This window comes from Pagrus major, chromosome 6 (assembly GCF_040436345.1).
Source record: "Pagrus major chromosome 6, Pma_NU_1.0".
NCBI lineage: Eukaryota > Metazoa > Chordata > Actinopteri > Spariformes > Sparidae > Pagrus > Pagrus major.
The window spans coordinates 20,595,634-20,614,306 of record NC_133220.1 but is presented as its reverse complement, the minus strand read 5'-3'; the positions used below and the strand labels follow the sequence as shown (position 1 = coordinate 20,614,306).

The following is an 18,673-nucleotide window of genomic DNA, read 5'->3' as shown; positions in this document are numbered from 1 at the left end:
TCACATAGACCTACTTTTATCTTGGTACATGAATATTTAAAGATTCTGTCAGATCAATGATCAATGTAACGCTGAGAAAAATGGTAAACAATAAGATGTCTACTGATGCCACGGTCGAGCCGATGTTGTTTTATTTTGTATTTATTCATTAATCAACAGAAAAAAGTAATGTAGATGAGCCATAGTTAGCTTAAATTATTTTATTATATCTGAACACAGGTAAACAGAAATTAATTCAGATGTTATGAATACCCTGTAAAATCTGACAAAGTGATCTTACTTGAAAAAGACAGAGGAGACCAGTTACCTCAAAATTACTGGGTGAAGTAGATAAACTATTTTAACTTGTTAAAACTTTTTAGCTCGTACAACTGAAATTTAATAGTCTACTTTAATTGCTAATTTTGGGGTAATTAGTTTCCTGATGTTTTTAAAGTAAAGTAAACTTTTTAGATTTACAGTGTACAGTTCTGTTGTTGAAAATATGTCGCTCTCACCGACCAGAAATGATATTTCTTTAATAATTTAAAGTGTGTCTGTAGCACTCAGTTTTGGGTTTACAGTAACATTTTTGCATAATTGCACTAACCTTTGTCTTGTTTGCTCATTATAATGTCACATAATCAGATGGTATGATATCCATATCACACAGATGTTATCAATATAAACTATAAATAAAAACATTTTCTGCAATGTGGTACCCTAAAATGTTTTGACATATTTTGAAAGGATGAATACAAATGTGTTTTCATGAAGCAAGTGAACAGATATAAAGTTCCAGTCACACATACACATAGACAGACAGACAGACAGACACACACACACACACACACACACACACACTGACTAACAGTCTACAGACAGGCTGTAAAGGTTGACCTGCATTCTCATCTTAGCATGTTTCTGCAACACTGTGGTTTTGTGTTCAGCTCACAAAGATGGTCCTTGAAGTATCACAGAAACAGACCGCTCACCTTTCTTTGACCTTTCTCAGCACAATGTCAACACCACAGAGTGCTCCTTCCCTAAGGTCCAAAAAATAAATGTGGGTTAATGTCTGGGAACACCAGTTCACTTAGTTCATTCATTCAAAGTGAGTTGCCACTGTCCTCTAGTGGTGGATCACCACAACTTTGCCTTTTCACTACGACTGACCACACCAGACCATCAAATCTAACATGTAATCTTGATCATATAATCTCTGGTGGGGAGAGTGAGACGCCACAGAGCAGTGATGTAGTAGCCCATCCACACACAAGAGATGCCAAGACTTCAGGAGTAAAGGACATCAGAGAGGTGACAAGGCTCCAAAAATCAAAAGAAAAGAAAGGCTACTAAATGGACGTTGAGACAGAACAAGGAGCATTCCATTTTAAACATGACGTTCACTTCACTAGTTATGTGGAGTACAATTCAACCAGTCTTAAAAAAATAACCCTGATTAAGTCGCAACTTGAGCTCAAACTGAGTTTGTAGGTTTGGAAATGAATGGGCATTTAGGAGGCAGTTGCATTATAGGAATCATAGCTACCAGCATTTGTGGAGTTTGGCCCATAGAGACTAAAATTCCAATTATTTCTGCAGAAATAATGGTGATTTTTTGTTTACACTTGTGGTAAAACTACAAAAATGCAAGCTTCCAGAGGCTTCAAGTAGCCTGTAATAGTGCCTCGAGAATATTACTTAAGAGACTTAGATGGTGTGTAGAGCAAGTGAAATGTTTGTGGCTGTCCAAGCTGTTTCAAGAAATCTCATGTATAAATTAATTTGCTGTCTTTATGTCTCTGGGAATGAAATCATCTTGGTTTTATAAAACATGAGGTTTAGTACTTCACCCTACCAATTGCAGTAATGTGACTGTATATATGTATGTCTTTTATTTGGACCCTGAGTCAGTAATAAAGTTTGAATTTAACTCAATTAGTCTATGATAAATATTAAAGAGTCATAAGTGGGCGGGGTTTATTAGCCCGCTGCGTCTGACGTAGGACGCAGGCGTTGTTTTGGAGGAGGAAGTGAAAGGGGAACAGAGAAGCTGGGGGTAGCAGATAGTTAGCTCGCTGGCAGGATAGCGTTCAAGCAAAGTGCCAAATTTACATACCAGTTGTTGATAATCTGCCTCGTCAATTTACGACACAGTCTTTGTAAGTTTTCACGCAGAGGGCGATACATTTTTACATAAATTTGAATCGAGGTTTTGCTAAATTAACGCTAGCTAACGAGTTCAGTGCCAGCGAGCTAGCTAGCTAGCTACCGTAACGCCTAGTTAGCCACTAACGCTAACTGTCCTGTACAATAACAGCTAGTTAGCTCGCAGCCTGGTCGGTTCCCTTCAAGAAGTCGCCGCTCCGGTGTGTCACAAGTTGAAAGTAAGTTATTGAGATGACGACCGTCTGTTCACACGTATAATATTTGCTCACTCATCAATTCCTCCTGCGTCCCTTTAACGCCAACGCTGTAACAGCTAGTGTAATGGTGGTGCAATGTTTTTTCGAGAAGCTGGTCGGCAAAAACAAGGCCGGCCTGTGGTCGACTCCAGCAAGGAAGGAGAACCAGGGGACGAGGTCGGTCCGTCGGTCGAACAAAGCATCGTAAAAACATGACAATGATGATAAGTCTAAATGTTGGGGTTTTAATCTGGCGTGTGTGCATACAGAGAAGGAGGGGGTACGGGGCGCACTCAGCCTCTCACCTCAAAACTACCAGTTTCTGATGGTTGATCAGTCAGATGTCAAGGTGGGTTTAGTTAACATGTCTCGATTGTGTCAAGTATCAGGTTTATACATGTCCTCTGTCAACAGGCCGTTTGAGAGAAATATCCTGTAACTTTACCGTAGTGTTGCCAGGCAGACTTGTCCTTTGTTTTTCTGTTTTCGTTTCAGTTGTGACTCACAGGTCACGCAGGTACACGATCATAGTTACCTAATTAAATGGTCTGATGTGGCTACAACGCCCATAACTTGTGCCAAAAAGCTTACAGGGATGAAGTGTAACCTGAATCCTACAGCCATGCAAACAAAAAAGTCCTGTATTTCTTTTTTTTAATCCAAGTTGAACAAGTACAAACGTAGCCTGACATTGACATCTAACACTCTTCACTTTTTCTTCATCGGTTTTAAGATCATAACCGCTTAAAATTCAGAGTATGAAGAACGAGAACTGTTACAGCCCTGTGATTTTGTTTTTAATTATTCATTGCAGTAGTTGGCAATTTTTCCTGCATCGATAACAGCTCGTCTCAAGTTACTGCATACTCCAGTTTTACTTAAGTACTTGCCCAGTAGTCTGGATTAGCTCTAATTTGAGAGTTGCTCAATTTATCCCATATGTTTGCATACATTGGCTCATTCTTTGAATATAGTTGTTCAGGACAACTGATGGGGCTGGTTATGGTTAAAATGCCTGAAAGTTTTGTTTGCAGATAACATTGTAGCATTCACAGCTGCGTCTGATTTTACACTGCACAGTCGGTGTACCTTCCAGTTTGTTCCGCTGTTCCTGAGTACTTGTGTGTTTATAGTTGTGTGTAGATTTGTTTATAGCCTCATGTGGAAAGCAATATTTTACTATATAATATTTGACATTTAACTATTTGACACAGTACTGTAGTACAAAATCAGAGGGTTAAAAAACATGTTGCTCTGTTACGATATGGAAAATATTCTTTTGAAAGCATTATCCCATAATTTTGACCATATTGTTATAGTCAGTTAACTTTAAACCATCTATTTATCACATGAGCGTTTACCAAGATACACGTAGCATATCTAACCAGGAAACATAACGATGGCCCAATTTAATGACGCATGGAGATGAGTTTGAGCATTGAGAAACATCTAAACTCAGTTTCTCAAGTCTATATTTAGGCCAAAGACTGTTTGTGTCTGTGGGTGTGCATGCATAATCCATATCAGAGGTGATCTGTGAATTCCAGCTGCTTGTGGCACTGATTTACGAGCAGAAGGGACTTTTATGTTAGCCAAACACATGGCAGGGTTGAAAAGACGTTCCTCAATCAACTTGTCCAGTAATGGGAAGTTGTATTTTCCTGGTGCCTATTTTTTAGATGATACAGATACTTGCCCAGTCATCCTTCTGGTTTATAATAATGTAAAACAGAGGGATCGTGAGTCAAAGAAAGTGGATTAAAAATAATTTGAATCATCATGATTATACTAACTAAGTGTAACATATCTAAGAAAGAATAAAATAAGAATGGGGCAAATGATCATTTTCTGTGTTGCCACAATAATTTCTATCTGATGGAGCAGTTATACATCAAACTCATACTAGCAGACAGGGTATGAAATACTGCTTGAAAGATCTGGATCTGAAGTGTACTTCATCAGGAGAAAAAAATATATATTTCAGTACCAGTACTCTCTGCAAAGCTACTTTGAAATATCAGACTGTGAATATTATAATGCTACATTATGTAATAAAAAAGACTAAGCTGCCCATGACACATTGGCTTTAAACAAGCAGCTCTCATTTCTTAACACAGAATAATGGCAAACATATATGTCTAGACATAACAAATGATTTCCTATACATACACCTTTTAAGGACAATTTAAACAAAACAGTATATGACTTTCTAGAGTACATATGATCTATATTAAGATTTTTTCCGTTTTGTCAGCAAAGTGGTTGAACTAGTATTAGTGAAATCTGCCAGTAAATGTTGGAGTATTGTTGCTAATAAGAGGCATTCACCTGATTTCCGACTGAGCCGCCTGTCAGAGATAATAGTCTGCCATTTTGCAATCAATGTCTAACTCTGCTGTTTGTCAAAGGTTAAAGATCTCAGTTGAGTTTCTTCTGCAGTCATGTGACTGTGGTCTGACCATGCCTGTGTTGAGCTGTTGTTCATGTTTCTGTCAGCAACTCTGTGCTTCACAGTATGGCAGACACTGGAGTGCTGTGCTTGGTTTATTCAGAAAGAACGCAAGTACTTGTAGCTCCTGATGGGAACCGAAGTGTTTTATAGGCTTAGTCTCAGGATTTGGACTCATTTCTGATTCAGTCGGTCTGGTGTTTTTCATCTTTTTGTCGGAAAAGTTTGAAAAAATGTGAGTATTGCTTCGCTCTATAATTGCTGCCATTCTCAGTGAGAGTATGCAGACCTGCAGTAGAAGTTTCATTGTGCTCGACTGTTTACTTGGCACAGATAAGACAAATATGTGAAAAAAAAGATAAAGCAACCTCTTATAAAATCCAAGTTTATTTTAGTCTTTTCTGCTTATTTTTGCATGGATAAGGTTTAAAGATAACCCCCTTAGGTCTGGAGCGCAGTCATTTTGTGTTTATTGTACTGTCCCGCCGTTTATTTTGTAATACAAGTTCCATCCATGAAAAGTGAATTATATTTTATCGGACATAATACATTCCTGGAACATTCGGGTAATACTGTAGATGGACAGAAAGCAGAATGAATAATATTCGGAGAACTTGCCTACATCTTGTTCCTTGTCTTGAACAATGGTCATCAGGATGAATTTGCGCAGTAATTGACATAATGTCATACATAATATCAGGGTCTGAAATTAACACCTGCTACCCAAATGTGGGTGGATCTTCCGTTTGGCAGTTGAAGGCTTATCCATCAGACGTTTTCTACAAAGAGAAAAAAAAACTATCTCCTGACTGCAATTATGAAAGTTTTAAAATTAATCACATCAGCTAGCGGGGTACACTAAAGGATGTCCTCATTTGTTCATGTGTTGGGTAATATCTCAGATCTTACTCATTTTAATGAGACTTGGAGGAAATGATGCACTTCACTGCTCACAGCTGTATTTGAGTGTTTAGCAATGACAGATTGCCTAACTGTGAATAACAGTTCGTGCTCTAAGAAACGTCTCTGACTGTCAAGCTTATTGTTGCTTTTTTGAGAACACTAGAACGTTTACAATATTTGCGCACAAAAATGTAAAATTTATGCCTCCATTTTGACCATTGAAGTTATTAAAGTAATATTTATATTTAAATACAAAATTACATTTAAAAGCCTTAAACGGTGCATTAATTGTTTTGTTTTTTATTGATTAAAAATGTGATACACTTGAGTGTGCATATAAAGAAATAGACAGTAGGGCTCTAAATAAATATATACAGTAATTACTGGTGTTGTGTATGTGGTTGTAAATGCTGGTCATTTTACATAATCATTCGATATTATCAGTCAATTACAGTGTTTGATAGCGCACTCAGATCAGCATGTGCTGAAGTGGGTTGTCTGCCTAGTAACAGCAATATCAGCAAAAAAGGCAGACGTGTCACTCGGTTTGGACTTGTAATAGGGAGAAGGAGTCAGTCCTCTGGGAGGTAACTTCCTGTGGTGCGTGTTAGTAGAGAAAGAGAAAGAATGATGTGTTCCTCGTGATTAGCCCAACAGCTTAGAAAGCACATGACTAAAATGAATGGCATCCAAACCTGATTGGTCCAGAGCCATGAAACTCTACACACAAATTTGTAGACTAATGTCTTCCAAAGGGCCTGTGTGCATAGAAACAGATTTACCTTTGTATTGACTGTTTTGTCCCTGAACAATATGAAGCTGGTGATTAGGTTGTGACTTGCAGTGAAGCTGTTAGGGCAGCATTGTTGAGTTCTCTCTGTGTGCTAAACATTTTGCTGTTTGTTTTTCTTCCAGCTGGTGAAAAATGACATCCAGGAAGAAAGTGCTCTTGAAAGTCATCATCCTAGGAGATTCTGGGTGAGTCAGAACTTGACATATTTCTCCCTTACATGTCAAAACCAGCAGTGCAGGTAATCGTCAGTCAGGTCTGTTCTAAAAATAGTCTAGCGGGAAAAAACCTAAATGCCAAGGTATTATTTTTGTTTTGAGTCGAATCATTGAAGAGTATAACTATTAGTGTTATTTCCTTGTTGGCAGGAGTTGTTACTCTGCCATAAGCCGTCTCCAGGCAGAGCTCTGCCCCCTAAATACAGCCCTACTGTTTTTCAACCATGCTTTTTATCTGCAGGCCCAATTAGACTTTATTGCTAACAAACTACTGCACATGATTGTCAAAGACTATTTTAAGGGCACTTGATGTTTTACAGCCTTTGAGCTATTGTGACAATAGATACTTGAGCTGGGTAACATTGGAAGAAATCCAATATTTTAAATGATTTCCTCCACTGATAATAATGATCGATGCAATAGCATCGCAATGAAGGCTCGTTCTACGTCGCCTTGGTTTAAAAAAAACATGCTTTTTATCATAGACAGATACATGAAACATTCAATGTTGTAAAACAGTCAAAGTCAGAAAATTGGATCACTTTAACTGAACTGTTGCCTTTCAGACAAAGAGAAGGGAACATTAAACCACAATTTATTATGAAACTACAATAACCAAGATCCCAGACAGTATCTGTTCATTTCTCACAATATTAGTCCCCATTTATACTTGAAGTTTTCATTTGCCGCGTAGTTTCTTCTGTCTTGAGGTCAAACTTCTTCAGCCTACTGTGTGATGGTAATGCACCTGAAGCAATTTGCCAACTGCCAAAAATAAAATAAGAAGAAAAATAGCTCTTTAGCTGATTGGTTACAACAAAAGCAATTTAGCTAGGTCGCTAACAGTTATCAATAAAATAATTCAAACAAATGAATGAATGGACTACAAGTGAGCAAAAACATTTTGCTCATCTCCACACCTACCTGACCCATGCAGATCATGCAGCGGTTGCGCTTGGTAGGGATCAGACTGAATTTACGGTCTCTTAATATGTAAAAGGAATAACAGCTAATCTCAGTCCCATTAGTATCACAAAGGTAAAGACCATACGTGGCTATTTCTACACAGACTTACAAAAGTACTGCAGGGGTGTTTGATCAGTCAGCTTTCAATCCATCTGTAATGCTTTTTTGTTGAGTTAACATGTGGCTTTTTGAGATGAGGTCTTGATTAGATCCATATATCACTCGGCTCCAAATGTTATGACTGCATATTTCATACTGGCTTTGAGTCAAACTGTACTACCTTTTTAATTTTGCTCCTGGTCTACAGTATCATTAATCCTGCTGTCTGTTGTTGTCTTGTCTTTGTCAGTGTTGGAAAGACCTCCCTAATGAACCAGTATGTGAACAAGAAGTTTAGTAACCAGTACAAAGCGACAATAGGAGCAGACTTCCTGACCAAGGAGGTGATGGTGGACGACCGGCTTGTTACAATGCAGGTAGGTTAATTGTTCAAGCATTTGCTGTAGTGTCCTCCTCTGTTCTGTAATCTTGTCCAGTCACTAAACATTTTGTTTCTTGTGGTTGTGTAGATCTGGGACACAGCTGGCCAGGAGAGGTTCCAGTCTTTGGGCGTTGCCTTCTACCGTGGAGCAGACTGCTGTGTGCTGGTGTTTGACGTGACTGCACCCAACACCTTCAAGACACTCGACAGCTGGAGGGATGAGTTTCTGATCCAGGCCAGCCCACGAGATCCTGAGAACTTCCCCTTTGTCGTGCTAGGCAACAAGATTGACTTGGAGAATAGACAGGTTGGTATCAGTGGATAATTCCTCTATGATGACCTCCATTTTAAATCATTACCCACCCTTCATTCAAATGTCAGATCTGTCTGACACCAAGGCTAATATCCAATGTCCACCCTGACAGACTGTCTATACTGGACATGTTTCAGCTGCGTTTTTTCTTCTGATATGCATGTTTTGCTAGACTTATGGGTATTGGGCTTTGAGTGCTGTTAAAATGCTACTGAGCACACAGCAACACTATGCCTGCTGCTGTTGCTGGAGAAGGTCTGAGCCCTCAAGGCTTAAGTTGACACCACCGTTATAATCAGCACAAGAGCCGAAGGTCAAGTGTATACGGGCTCACACTGCTGCATGAGGACTTACAGAGCCACTTGATCAAAATGCAAGAGTCAGTAGCAAGGCTTATAGTTATATAGTTTAATAAAGAGTGGTGTAGATTTGTCAGTCTTTCCCCTTCTTTTTTGCCCATTTTGGACTTCTGTCATTCCCGCTGTTAACATTAAAATGCTGGGAATTGTGAGTAATTTCTCTCACAATATTAGAGTAGAAAGAGATCAAAAAGTTGGAGAACCATCTAGCACTCTTCTGCATGTGTTTAGGGAGCTGGTATGTCTGTATCTGTAGAAATAAAGACAGGAAATGCAGAGAAAGATTGAGAGGGTTATAGCACGCAATAAATAAAAAAGGGACATTGCTATGATGTACATCCTCCCACTCCATGTCAGAGTGTGGAGCCATACTCCCAGCTGTGGAGGGTCTCTTAATTGAGGGGGAGGGTATAAATCCACGGGCAAGCTTTGGGACGCAGCGTGCATCTTAACCACCAGGCTACTAGACACCCCTGTGTATCACAGTCCATAAGGATGGACACTGGAGCTTTATAATCTACCTGGAAATGCCTCAGTCTTTCTGCACAATGTTGACCTCATGTTTTGTATGGTGTATGATGATCTTGACCCACTTTATTAAAAAAAAAAAGTATCACATGAAAAAACATTTAGTTTAACATTCCTAATGTTGTTAAAACATGGAGATGGTTGTTGGAGACTGTGCATCTCAGCTTACCATATTAATGAACCTTTTCCCATTCATGCACACAGGTAACCACCAAAAGGGCTCAGGCTTGGTGTCAGAGTAAGAACAACATCCCCTACTTTGAGACCAGCGCCAAAGAAGCCATTAACGTAGAACAGGCATTCCAGACAATTGCACGCAACGCCCTCAAACAAGTGAGTAACAGATGCTGAAAAGAAAAATGAAAGACAATGGAGATGTGTGCTTTGTTATTAGTATATAGAATTTTCTTTTTTACTGATTATTTTCTGTCTTTCGATGCGTGCCAGGAGACAGAGGTGGAGCTGTATAATGAATTCCCAGAGCCCATAAAACTGGATAGGAACGACAGAGCTAAACCTTCAGCAGAAAGCTGCAGCTGCTAAGGGACAACTTGGACCATCTTCTCTCTTGGCTTTCTGAAAACACCCCGACACCAATTACATCACCTGCACCTTGCTCCCAGGGAAAGGACTTCCCTACTGGTCTTCCTCCTTCACGCCATTGTTCATTCCATCGACACACCCCCCTCACGCAGTACGCTGCACATGGATGTACCCACCCCACCCCCACCCCATCCCCACTTAGTACACACATTAATACACTAGCGTACTGTCAAAAAAAAATACGCCGACAAATCCAGTGCCCAAAGATCACACGAGAGAAGAATGACACCCCTTCTGACCTTACGGCCCCCTGACTCGATAGTGAGTGATCACCTGCCCCGCCCACCCATTTTTTCTGACTGTGGCCCCTGACTCTCACACCGAGGGGGCAAGGTGGAGCCATGTTCAAAGAGTGCAACTGGGACCTCTGGATGGACTGGCCAATGCTCTGTAATGTGAGATGATGTTGGCTAATGTCAGCATCCCGAGTATCTTATTCTCTCTTTCTGTTTTGTCTTTGCTTTCTTTTGCCTAACAAATAATCAAGTTGAACTATATATATATAAATATATTATATATTTTAATTGGCTGGTGTTATTTCTTAAGCCAATCTGAAACACACTTGTTTTTTTGCACTTTTCTTTTTATGTTTTTGCCTTTAAATGTTAAATAGGGATGACTGATTTTGGGCAACTTCTGCTAACCGCACGCCTTTTGGTGAGCTTCAAATTATGCTTCCTCCTCTGTTTTCAAATATCCCCTGAGAATCTGTTGAACACTTTGGTGATTGTACTGCCTTTTCCCTTCAAGGTTGTATGTAGAAAAACAAAAAAAGGTTTATAACTGCCTCACACTGCAGAAGAAATGCTCCTAAGTAGACATTAAGTAAAAGCTGGTAATGCAGTCACAGTGTACAACATGGATTAATTCCTTGATATATTAATATTTGCCTTTTATGTAACATTACTTGTACTGCTACTATTACTGCTGTATGTGTTATGTCCTTCATCAGACATCTTTCAATGCTATGGAATTACAATATGTGTCACCAACACGCCATACACGTGTCTTCTGTCATGTCTTTGTTATTGCTGTTCTCTCTATCTGCTTGTAGCTCAGGTTGGCTAAGTACTTAATATTTTTAACGGATTGTGCATTACAGTGTATAGATGGTAAAGGTAAAATGGCTGATGGACTGGATTGAACTGAAATGGATGGTCTCTCTTTCCATTTAAAGAAAAGATCCAACTCTTTGCCCTGGTATTACTCTTTCTCCTTATAGAAAAAAATCACTGCGATGCCAATGATGTTGTCAAAGAAAAATTGGGACGTCAAATAATAAAACTCTTGAATATATCAATGGTCTCCCATTACGTGTCTCAATTTCTGTCTGGTTTGATTAATTTCCTACAATTTCTTAAAGGTGCAATATGTAAGAATTTTAGTTTAAAACATTCAAAAATGAACTAAAATGATCAACAGAAAGTGAAGAAACAGCAGTATTGCAGAGAGATCTACTGAAGTTAGCATGCTAGCCCTGTGCCTGAAAATATTTTTCACCCAGCGGTCCAGAGCTACTATGATAGCGGTGTAAACACCAACACTTCCCTGGTCGTCTGGCTAACTGAGCTAACAAGCTAACAGTACAAACAGAATACAGTTAGCAGCAGTTAGCAGTTACTCTGGTGACATGCTGACCCTGTTTGTTTAGAGTAAAACTTCAACAGGTGGCCAATTCTTCCATATTGCACCTGTAATGCATGCAGACACTGCCTCACTTGCATTGTAAAAGATTTATTTTTATTATTTGTCGGCATTTACATGTTTTCAGAATGACTTGAAACATGACGTTTATGTGATACTGCTTGGACAAAGGGAGTGTTTGAAAACATGACCCTATACATGTGTTTTCACATGCTTTTGTTGACATCTCTCTTCACCTGTACAAGTTTTTAATGATTCTTTTAAATATATAGATTTGAATGACTCACTCTGTTTAAACTTGCCCCTTTTCACCTACCCACTGTATATTTCACAGAGCCACAGCATAGGTCCACCTAACTTCAATGTCAAAAGAGGTCAGATCAGCCAGAATAATTACAAACATGATGGTTTGCATGGGAAAGACTAGAACAGAAACTTAAAATGGAAAATAAAATAACCTATTAAACATATTTGATGTTTTTTTTTATTAAAAAGAGAATAGTTTACAAAGATTTCAGGTAAACTGAACAGTAGCACACACAAAACAAATACAAGCAAAAATGAAGCTAGATAAGGACATCAAACACGGAGAATACAAATAAATATATATACAAAACACAACATAATGAACATTAAATGGAAAAAAATAATGTAAGTAGTTAAACCCTAACCCTCTGTAAACTCTCGCGAGATCACTTCGATTTGTCATAATCCAACGAGATTTGAGTAACTGGTGGTGGGGTGGCTGTGGGACTGATTACTAGATCATACAAGGTTCCTGTAGGAACACATCAAATATGATTAACAGACTCAAAGGAAGCCTGTAACTACACAAGAAACTATGCGCAATTTACACTTCAATAGCAGGACAGACGTAAGGCTGTGTGTCTAATGCTGAACAGTCATTCAAACAAGGTGTACTCATTACATTCAAATGTTCTTATAATCTACAAATCAACTTGTTTGCCTTTTTATTTAGCATACTGTAGGTAGATAACTTATTTTACTCATTATCTTCAGCATATTATTCAATTCACCACATTTTAGTCACAAGATTAATACTTTAAATTATCAGCATTTACACTGAGCAGCAAAATCACTCTTCAGGTACTGAAAATTGTTTGTCTTGACAGCCTCAGTGTGTTGACACACTCAGGTAACACAGAAATACTCTGCATGAAATCAAATGCTTTAGAGGCGGGGATCCTTAACTGTAACGCCTTTTCTTAGACTTTTGCTGATCCCACAGAGCTCCTGTAGGCACCACAGCTGTATCCTTTACCTGTATGAACATCTTCATTGTGTTCTTGATGCTATCACTAGGGGGCACCAAAGTCTAACGCACACGGCTGTAAATGTCTGTACCTGCGCACATAAAACAGATAAAGTGTTTCAATGACTTTCATTTAGCTTAAAGTCCGCCTCACCGATCACAACATTACTGATTCATAGGCTGATAATATTCATATTAATATGAATAAACATCATCATCACGGCATGTTGTGTTTTTGAGAAAATAAACAAAGTCAAGAAGATTCAGAGCTTAAGACTCAACGAGATGAAACTTTGAATTTAAAAGATGCGCATTCACCGGATTGGTTGTGACGATTCTTTCAAGGCTACATCTCGGCCAAATGGAGGCCAATCATTTGAAAAGTAAAGACATTTCAAATGTGAAAACTGCCTGGCGAGTGAGTTTTTGTTGGGAGAGTGTGTCAGGCATAATATTTAGCAAAATAATCACAACAATTTGGCACCATCAGTGAGACGAGGTGTCCGCTGGAGGCCTTTAAGTAGCCCTGGAGTTCTGTGTCCTTGTGTAGCGAGCTGGGGCCACGAAGGTGAGGTGACCCACGCCAAATTCTGGCTCAGTGTGGCGGGTGGTTTCCATCAGTGTGTCCGTGTGTGACCAATATTGATGGTTCCCTGCAAGGGACCAACACACCGGGCTGAAGCAGTGTGGGAGCCAAGCGGGAGTGAACTCTGACAAGCTACCGCACAGACTCCACGAGTTTGTGTGTTTTATTGAAGATGAATACACACAATAACTTATCTAGTGGGATGAAGAGACTCAAGTCCAATAAGAGGGCTGATAAGTTATTTTACTCATTATCTTAAGCATATTATTGAGTTCACCACATTTTTTTTAGTCCCAAGTTGAATACTGTAACAACATTTACACTGAGCAGCAGAAATCATTCTTGACAGCCTCAGTGTGTTGACACACTCAGGTAACATAGAAATACTCTGCATGAAATCAAATGCTTTCAGAGGCGGGGAATCCTTAACAGTAAGACTTTTTGTTTAGACTTTTGGTAATCCCAGAGAGGTCTTGTAGGCACCAAAGCTGTATCCTTTACCTGTAAGGAGGGAATGAAGATGCATCAGTCTGCTGACCATTGTGGAAACCAATCATAATGTGAAGTGACATTGATTAGTCTAATAGACACATACAGTTGTTTTCCTCAAAAATGCTGCTTGTGATAGACATTAAGTTGTGTTTGCACTCATTTTATGAACTACAGAAGATGCTGATCATCTGTTCAGATAAACAGGTTGAGCAGATTTTGATCCTGACCCCAATCACTCAATCCACGTTATCATATACCAAGATAAAACCATACGCAGAGGTGGCCTCCAAATCCCCAGGATCCCAATCTGTTTGAGTCAGACCGACATTATATCAACTCATATTTTGCTTACAAGGTGCATATTCTGTAACGAAAATGCCCACACAGCAAACCAGGGGCCAGGTGGGATGATGGACCCCAGGAAGAGTTGCTGTTGACAAAGTTACAATTAGCTAATGAGGATCCAATTAAAAAGCACTGCCCACAAAAAAAAAGCTCATTTTTGCCCTGAGCATCTAACTACTGATGGCCTGCCTCCATTATAAGGTACTGCAAAAAACCCTGAATGATAACTTTGGTTAGCAGTCAACTCAAAACTTCCTTGTTTTTTTTATATACAAAGCATATTCTCAATATAGTGCAGCACATGAGCACATTTACTGTAGCACAGCTAACTACACTACAAAACCTCTGATATTTGATTGCAGTAGTAGCAGGTAAAGCAGGTTCTGTCTCCAAGCTTTTTATCCTGTTGTGGGGAAATGTCCTGCATCGTCTTTCGTTATATAATTTACTACCAAACACACAGTTAAAATACATTTACTGCTAAACTGTGATGTTGTGGTCTGATGTATTTGTCCTCCGTGCTGCTCATACAGCTGCTTTACACGCAGCTCGAGGCAGAGAGCTGACTTCCGGTATGTTCACGGAAAAGACCTGACAAGTGTAACTACTTCCGCCTTTTAGCTTCCTCTCATCACACAGAGAAATGGTAAGACACATTTGACATTTTTGCTGATAAACAGACGCAGGTTAATAGTTACATATATCAGACCTTGTCTATATTAAGTCGTTACCGCTCCTCGTCCGTAATGAAGGCTTAGCACAGCTCGCCTTTAGTCTTTTTTGGGCTAGCTAAGCAGGTAGTTAACTAGCTAGCATGCTAACGTTAGCTTGTCAGCCTCTTAGCTAAAAGGAAAAATATCGGACATAATAGAAAGCTAGCTACTTCATTGTGCTTATAGGTGCATACATATCCGGTGACCCCAGATACAATATAGTATTTATCGACACGTGTGAGGTTGGTCGTTGTACTGTAGTTAGTTGATGCTGTGTAACGATAGACAGAGAGGACACATCTGGTGAACCAAATGAAAATGATGTGGAGACACTCGGTGACATTGTGCTGCAGCCGAAGCTTTGAAATGTCTCACAGCTGCATTAGTCAGTTTGTCTGTACGTGTCACAACATTTAAAATTGTATTGGTTTTGCATTTTGCTTGCTGAGCTACAGTGAGGTTAGATGTGAGGTTCAGCTGAACACCATCATCTCATGCTGTGTATGTGAGGCCTACACAAAATCAAATCAGTAGAAATTCAATTGTCAGATTTTGTTTATCATAAACAATTTACAGAAACATTTGAATAGAAATCCCATAAAATGGTTATTGAGGAGTTGTGACAAAGATACATTACACAAAATTAGTTAGGGATATTGGGATATTTTAGTGTTTGACTTGATTGTTTGTTTATTCTGTGTCATATCTGAATTTTTAATTTGTGTTTTGTGAATATTTTTGGTCCCCGTAAATAATGTGACACATTTCATTTGACTTTTATGGTGTATCTATGCACATGCATATATGCACCCATATCCCAAAATCCCTAAATAATATTGAGTAGTGTATGCACTAAGCGCTGCATTTTGTAATTGATAAAGAATATAATCCAGACAGTGGAGCCTGAGTACACACATTTTTTTCAGTGATCCTTCAAATGTGGTTACGAAAATGATAAGTATGTAATGCAGGCTGAACATTTTTACTTCTTGTTATAGGGAAAATGACATTGGAGCACTGAAACAGTAAACTTCCCTGTGAATTAAATAGTTCCCATAATCATAACCTGCCCCAAGCATATTTCTGCATTATGTTTTGTAAAAAAAAAAACATTATTGGCCGATAAAATTGGGCAGGCTCTTGTGTTTATTGTGCAATTCATTACAGTTATATATAGTTCAACATACACAGCAGTAACAAATTATCTGAGTAGTCATTGATTGATGATGATATAGGCTGTTGATTGACCCGTTGGGCTCTGGAGTCCAAGGGAAAGAAACCCTGCTCACAGTCGCTTCAGAAAAGTGTGTTGTCAGTGAGGACCCTGAGTCATTAGTCAAAGGACACTCTCATTGAAGTGGTTGTAGTAAAAACATCAATGCCTACTATTGTTGTGGCTTTAAGTACTCTTTCAAAATGTCGAGGCTAACTGGACACAAAAACAAAGATCAGAAAAGAAAAATGAAATACAAATAGTTTACTTTGTTTCTATAATGTTACAATCACAAAGATCTAGTCAGTGACCGCCTACTGAACACTCATCAGGTGAAGTGAAACCAGGGAAGAGTGTGTATTTGAAACTTGTCGATCCACAGACTTCTCACTGTCAGTTGCACCTGCCTGCAGAGTCAGACATTCTTTTTTTTAGGAATGATAATCATCTACTCTTTCTCGCTCCTCCCCCCTCAGACTGCAACCTTACGCCCATATCTCAATGCAGTGCGCGCTACTCTGCAGGCCGCCCTCTGCCTGGAGAATTTCTCCTCTCAAGTGGTGGAGAGACACAACAAGCCAGAGGTGGAAGTACGGTGAGTCTGTCGCAGCAACTCTGAGTGTGACTTTGGAGCGATTAAAACCAAGCAGTGCATGAAATCTGAGTTTCACCCCTTAATGGACAAAAAAATTACTGTGTGTTTCTCCGGCTTTTAGGAGTAGTAAAGAGCTTCTCCTCCAGCCTGTGATCATCAGTCGTAATGACAAAGAGAAAGTTCTGATTGAGGGCTCCATCAACTCTGTTAGAGTCAGCATCGCTGTCAAGCAGGTCAGTCAAGCTTCTGCTGACAAATGGTTATGTGTTTTAAACCCTTATACAAACAGATGGTTGCTTAACAACCAGCATTTAACATGATTAATGTTAAGATCAGAACTGTATCTGTAACCCTGACTGTTCCTGGGTGCTGCAGGCAGATGAGATTGAGAAGATTCTGTGCCATAAGTTCATGCGTTTCATGATGATGAGAGCAGAGAACTTCTTCATCCTGAGGAGGAAACCAGTGGAGGTAGGTGGGCGTTGAAAATGGGTCTGTCACATTTACAGGGCTCCCACACATACTTGTTTATTCAAGGAAAATAGCCCAAAATATCCTGACAAGCAAAAATTAAAATGACGTATTCATTTTTTGATGTTGTAAACATTATAGAGCACAAGGGGCAAGGAAAAGATAGGCAGGAGTTATGTTTTGTAATGTCCTGAATACACTTGGTTAGAGTTCTTGAATGCACCCTGAATGTTCCAGTTATCTTTTAGCCACAAACGTTTTCCACAAATAGTCAGGAAATGATTTGTTTAAACAGTGAGACCTTTTCAGTTATTAACAGCTACAGTTTACCATCTTCAGCACGGATACAATCTCATTGTTAACACTCCTCTTTTGTCATTTCACAGGGCTATGACATCAGTTTTCTCATCACCAACTTCCACACAGAGCAGATGTACAAACACAAACTGGTGGACTTTGTCATTCATTTCATGGAGGAAATTGACAAGGAGATCAGTGAAATGAAACTGTCCGTCAACGCCAGGGCTCGTATCGTCGCTGAGGAGTTCCTCAAAAATGTGAGTTGTAGTTTTTCTGCATCTTTCTATTTCTTTATGCTTGAATTGATGCAGCAGCATTTTTATTAAAAGTATTTTAATTGGATACTGCTCTTGGCCATTTTTTTATTTCATTTTAGTGCTAGAATGTAATGAATCTTAAAGGTGATTAAAGTTATACTGTTATAGAAAAAAGTTACATATTCTTCTTTGTGTTGTAGATGTCCTGAAGCTTAGACATTGTTTTTGTTTCATTTTGCAGTTCTGAGGCAGAGACAGAAAACCCAGGAATACATTCCTTTTGCAATCTTGGCCGTCACTGTGGGTCGTCACATCACAGGGCAGAGAGGAGGCAAAATATGATCAGCCAAGAGAAAACAGAAGATGTACAGTAAAGATGTACGGGCCAATGTTGTTTTCGCCCTTTAACCTTAAAATATGCCTTTGCTCAAAAATATTGATGCTTGTACATAATGAATATTCACACCAGACCTTTATTTCTGCCTTTAAAACATCAGAAGAAGTCAGGGTAGGTCCTTCAAAAGGATATTTGTAATCAATATTAGTGAGCACAGGGTATTATGGATTTTTAAAAAAATAATTTAAATGTTTTTTAATATATATATTATATGCACATGAATTTGATTTAGCTGTTTTGTCATGATAGACTTTAAACCATGAGGGCAATCAATTGGCGCACATTTCTTGTTGCGAGTACGCAGAGTAAACCCTATTGTAAATGGAAAGAATGAAAATAAATACACGTGCTGGCAGTGAAGAGAAATAAAAAGTTATCTTTGTATTTTAG

At 39.0% G+C, this 18,673-nt stretch overlaps 2 protein-coding genes across 3 annotated transcripts; both read left to right on the top strand.

Annotated features, from left to right (window-relative positions):
- The first annotated feature begins 2,007 nt into the window (after positions 1–2,007).
- Positions 2,008–11,293, top strand: LOC140997901 (ras-related protein rab7-like). Of its 2 annotated transcripts, none has more exons than XM_073467951.1 (6): positions 2,008–2,369; positions 6,655–6,717; positions 8,063–8,189; positions 8,283–8,501; positions 9,599–9,727; positions 9,842–11,293. In XM_073467951.1, exons 2-6 carry the CDS (start codon positions 6,665–6,667, stop codon positions 9,935–9,937), a joined length of 624 nt encoding a protein of 207 aa, XP_073324052.1. In that variant the 5' UTR covers positions 2,008–2,369; positions 6,655–6,664; the 3' UTR covers positions 9,938–11,293. The 2 variants fall into 2 exon arrangements, with proteins under 2 accessions (XP_073324052.1, XP_073324053.1); XM_073467952.1 differs by lacking the exon at positions 2,008–2,369 and adding an exon at positions 4,993–5,071 and having other exon boundaries at positions 9,842–10,029.
- Positions 11,294–14,921: 3,628 nt separating this feature from the next.
- On the top strand, positions 14,922–18,667 carry arpc4 (actin related protein 2/3 complex, subunit 4). Its single transcript, XM_073469277.1, has 6 exons — positions 14,922–14,983; positions 16,740–16,858; positions 16,980–17,091; positions 17,234–17,329; positions 17,716–17,886; positions 18,128–18,667. Exons 1-6 carry the CDS (start codon positions 14,981–14,983, stop codon positions 18,131–18,133), a joined length of 507 nt encoding a protein of 168 aa, XP_073325378.1. The 5' UTR covers positions 14,922–14,980; the 3' UTR covers positions 18,134–18,667.
- Positions 18,668–18,673: the final 6 nt, after the last annotated feature.